Source organism: Chinchilla lanigera, unplaced genomic scaffold (genome assembly GCF_000276665.1).
Source record: "Chinchilla lanigera isolate Chin_1 unplaced genomic scaffold, ChiLan1.0 scaffold00029, whole genome shotgun sequence".
NCBI classification, from domain to species: Eukaryota; Metazoa; Chordata; class Mammalia; order Rodentia; family Chinchillidae; genus Chinchilla; species Chinchilla lanigera.
Genome location: NW_004955430.1, coordinates 15,648,476 through 15,652,147, shown reverse-complemented (window position 1 = coordinate 15,652,147; position 3,672 = coordinate 15,648,476). Strand labels below are relative to the sequence as shown.

The 3,672-nt window shown below is 49.8% G+C and overlaps 1 protein-coding gene across 1 annotated transcript in view; it reads right to left on the bottom strand.

Moving 5' to 3' along the window:
- Window positions 1-3,412, bottom strand: part of Ube2e1 (ubiquitin-conjugating enzyme E2E 1) — an 86,032-nt gene extending 82,620 nt beyond the window's left edge. The window contains exon 1 of the mRNA XM_005387476.2: window positions 2,992-3,412. Within this exon, the coding sequence (XP_005387533.1) occupies window positions 2,992-3,143 (152 nt within the window). The 5' untranslated portion in view covers window positions 3,144-3,412. The remainder of the gene's footprint in view (window positions 1-2,991) is intronic.
- Between the last annotated feature and the right edge of the window lie 260 nt (window positions 3,413-3,672).

The window sequence follows — 3,672 nt, the reverse complement described above, 5'->3', positions numbered from 1 at the left end:
CAGGTGCACCGGCCCCCGCCCCGCACGCCGCCCCGAAGTCCTCCCACGCCCTCGGCCGATTCCTGCCTTCGCTGTCGCCCCTCGCGGTGGACCCTCACCCGGGACCCCCGGTTTTCGGCCCCGAGGCCAACTCGCGCCTTCACAGAGGTCCCATCCCCCAGCCGCAGGCCGAGGCCGCCCGGCAGCTCCCACCCAGCCCTGGCCTTTGTCTCGCGCTTACCTAGGCGCTCGGGCACCCGTCAGGACGCCAACGGTGGGGCCTTGAAGCTGCGCCCACCTTCTACACGGTGCCTCTTTTTATAACTTCTCCTCCTCCTATCCTATAAAGCCCCACTGTTCTAGGCGACGACTTAAAAAATTTCACTAAACCAGCTCGGGAGGAAAAGGAACAAACAGAAACACTTGGCAATTTGAATGACAATAGATGCTTCCAAAGGTTTTTGAGGGTAGAAAGACAGGAGCTACCAAAAGCCATGAGGTTAGAAGTAAGGATGATGACTTACATTCCTTAAACTTTCCTATCGAAGGACATTTCCTGTCCCCTACAAATTGGTCAACTTTTTTATTTTTTAAACTGGTCAACTTTAGAAAAGGGTTTAAGTTTCTAATGGCATTGACATCAGTTTCCTGCTAAATTCTGCTACCAATGAGCATTTTAGTTCCGAGATATTTGCATCCCTGCTGCTTTGACTCAGGCATTATTCCATGTTACACTAAAAGTTTGGACCCCTGGTTCCTGATTCCTTTGCACCTTTCAGAACTCTTTTAAGACCTTTGTACCATAGGCAAAAACTTCCTCCCCATGAACTCAAAAACAGCAGTTGCTTCTTTAATACCTAAGAAGTAATACTAGATAACTTTATCCACTTGTCTCAGCTGCCAAATTTGCACTATTTCCAGAGGACTAACCAAAGATTTCCACAAGAAACTCATACATATGTCCCAGAGAATTCCTATTCAGCCCATGCTCCACGGGAGCTGTCCTCTCCCCAGGGTGTATAAGGCACTTCCACTGTGCAGTGAGTAACCTGTTCCTCTGCCCATTCCGGCTTCCCGCTCACTCCATCTCCTGGCCAATGTGCCCCTTCCAATTCTGTAGGCAACACCTACATTCCAAACCAGTATCTTCCACAGAACACCCTCTACAGGACCCCACTAACACCAATTTCCTCCTCGTGCTGTTTCCTACATACACTCCCTTCACTTTTGACCTTAACCTTAACACAAATACCCACTCTCAGCAAGCTGCCCAGGCCCGGGCCCGGGCCGCTAAACTCACTGCAGGAGGAGGAGGAGAGCAGGAGAAAGGGGACAGGAGGAACTCCTGATGTTAACTTACAGGTAAAATTACTATTCATAGCTTCCCCCCTTTAATGTTCTACACCTACCATCTCTTTCCCAGCCATTTCCAAATAAGTTTTGAACTTCTTTAGCATAATGGACAAATTGTGCCTAAGAGTAAATCCCCCCTTTGTAATCTGCTGACAAAACACAGACTTTTTATTTAAAAGTTGTGCCTTTGCTCCCAAATATATTCACGTACACCACAGACACCCAGAAAAATATAAAATACTAATGACCTAAAGCAAATTCTTGCATTGGGGCAGTTCAGGCCAAGAGCTAAGTGAGAACGGGGACGTTAGAAGGGAGATTATAACAAGGGTTCGGTTCGGAGTAGGTAAGGTAAATGCTGGGTACCAGAACCCATATGGGGCCAATCACAGAGGGCTGGTTAGGACTCCAGGGAAGCCAAGATGCACTGAAACCAACCATCTGAAAAAGAGCAATCTTGCCAAGGGCAGCTTGTCACTTACTTTACCCAATTCACTGTTTAAAATAAGCTAAAGTACCTCAGTCACCCATGGTCACCAAAACCGTTCACCAAATTTTCAGATTTCAAGCCAGGAAGAATGACAGAACCATCTCACAAACTCCAAGTTCCAGGCTCACTACTTAAGAGACCTAAAGCCTCATGTTCCATTTCACACATTCTTTGAAGAATGGTATCCCTACCTAACCCAGGAATCTGCACTCCGTACTATCTTCCTAGCTTGCTGCTTTAAAGTTTACAACTATCTTCCTGAAACGGAAGGGATTTATAAAAAGCTGTCTGGGGGTTCTGGGGAATCTACTGACCATATGTTATTTTAAGAATCATGGGGATCAGTGGGATGTTTCTGAGGGATGACCAAGGTAGTAACAAACTGCCTCCAGAGACTTGTGTGAGGAAAAAAATAAAAAGGCACTGCTTAAATTCAACTGAAGAAAAAAGAAAAAGTGAAATAACGTTTTTACAGTGTCAGAAAAGAGCGAGCAGCACGGAAAAAAGAATCTCCTAGAAATCTGGCAAAGTAGTTAAAGAGAACAAAAGAGAATCCCCAAAATAATCCGGGATAACCATTTTACAATCGTGTCCTGTACTAATTCATTCATTTCTTCTCTCGAAATCAGAAAAATCTCTTTTAATTCCACTAGGAAACATCACCTACCAGTTTTTCTTCCCACTAATGTGAGTATCCCTTACGCAATTTGTGGGAAAAGTGCTACTCAAAAAAGATTATCCCTGCAACAGGTGAGGAGGAAGAAAGATGGTCATACAATTCATTTCGGAATGACTTGTCTGGGAAAGTATTACTGCAGTAATTAAGAAGTGGGGTGACAGTCCCGAGGAAGGTCACCGATGAGTGTCTGCTACGACAGACAACCTGAAATATTTGGGGGTCACTAATAAAAGTAAATGAGAATTCTTACAAACTCCACCAAGAACTGGAAGAGGCAAGCCACAACAGCTGCCTGCGGACAATGACTGCAACAGAAGAGGCAACAGAGAAAATAATTAGGGCTTCCATGGCCCCATTTTCATTTCTGAGCACACATAAACCATGAGAAGCATTTAAGCTACCCTCACTGGGAGGCGGACCAAATGCAGCCAGAGGCAGTGCAGACGCTACCGCAGGAGCCTGGGGGGATGGAGGGGACAGGGTGCCGTACCTCTTGGCGCTGGTGGAGAGGAGCTTGGAGTTTTTGCTCATGCTGACTTTACTCTCCTTCTTCTTGGGGGTGTTTGTTTCTTTCTCGGTTTGCTGGTTGGAGGACGAAGATGAGGAGGAGCTGGTGCTTGCCCTCGAATCGTCATCCGACATAGCGAACCCCCCACCCCACCCCGCAAACAGCCCCTGCAGGGGGAGGGAAACAAAACAGAAACACAAGGCCCTGCAGGGAGTGTAAATACGGAACTCGGGTTCCGTCTGGAGGGCACCGCTGCGCCCACCGCTCTGCACCCTCTTCCCAAAGTCTCCAGGCCCAGCAAGGCTCAGCAGAGCGGACACGGCTTGTTTGTTTCTCTCCGGCCCCAAGTAGGGGACGCAGCGGGCAGCCCCTCCCTCGCCCCCCGGGCTCCCCACCCGGCCTCCAGGGAGAAGCCGAGGCGCGGCGGAGGGGGCAGGGGCGGGGGCGGGGGGAGGAGGGAGGAGGCAGGGGAGGGGGAAGGGGGAAGGGGGAAGAGGGGAGGGGACGGGGGGGGTCCCGAGGCCCGTGGGCCTCGGGGCTGTTTTTGTCCGCTCTCGGGGTCTCGGGGCGCCGGTGGCCCGGGCGAGACTGCGGGGCCACGAGCGGAGTTTGGCGAGGTCGGGAAGAGGGGAGGGGCGGGAAGGAGTAAGAGAGGAAGCCGAA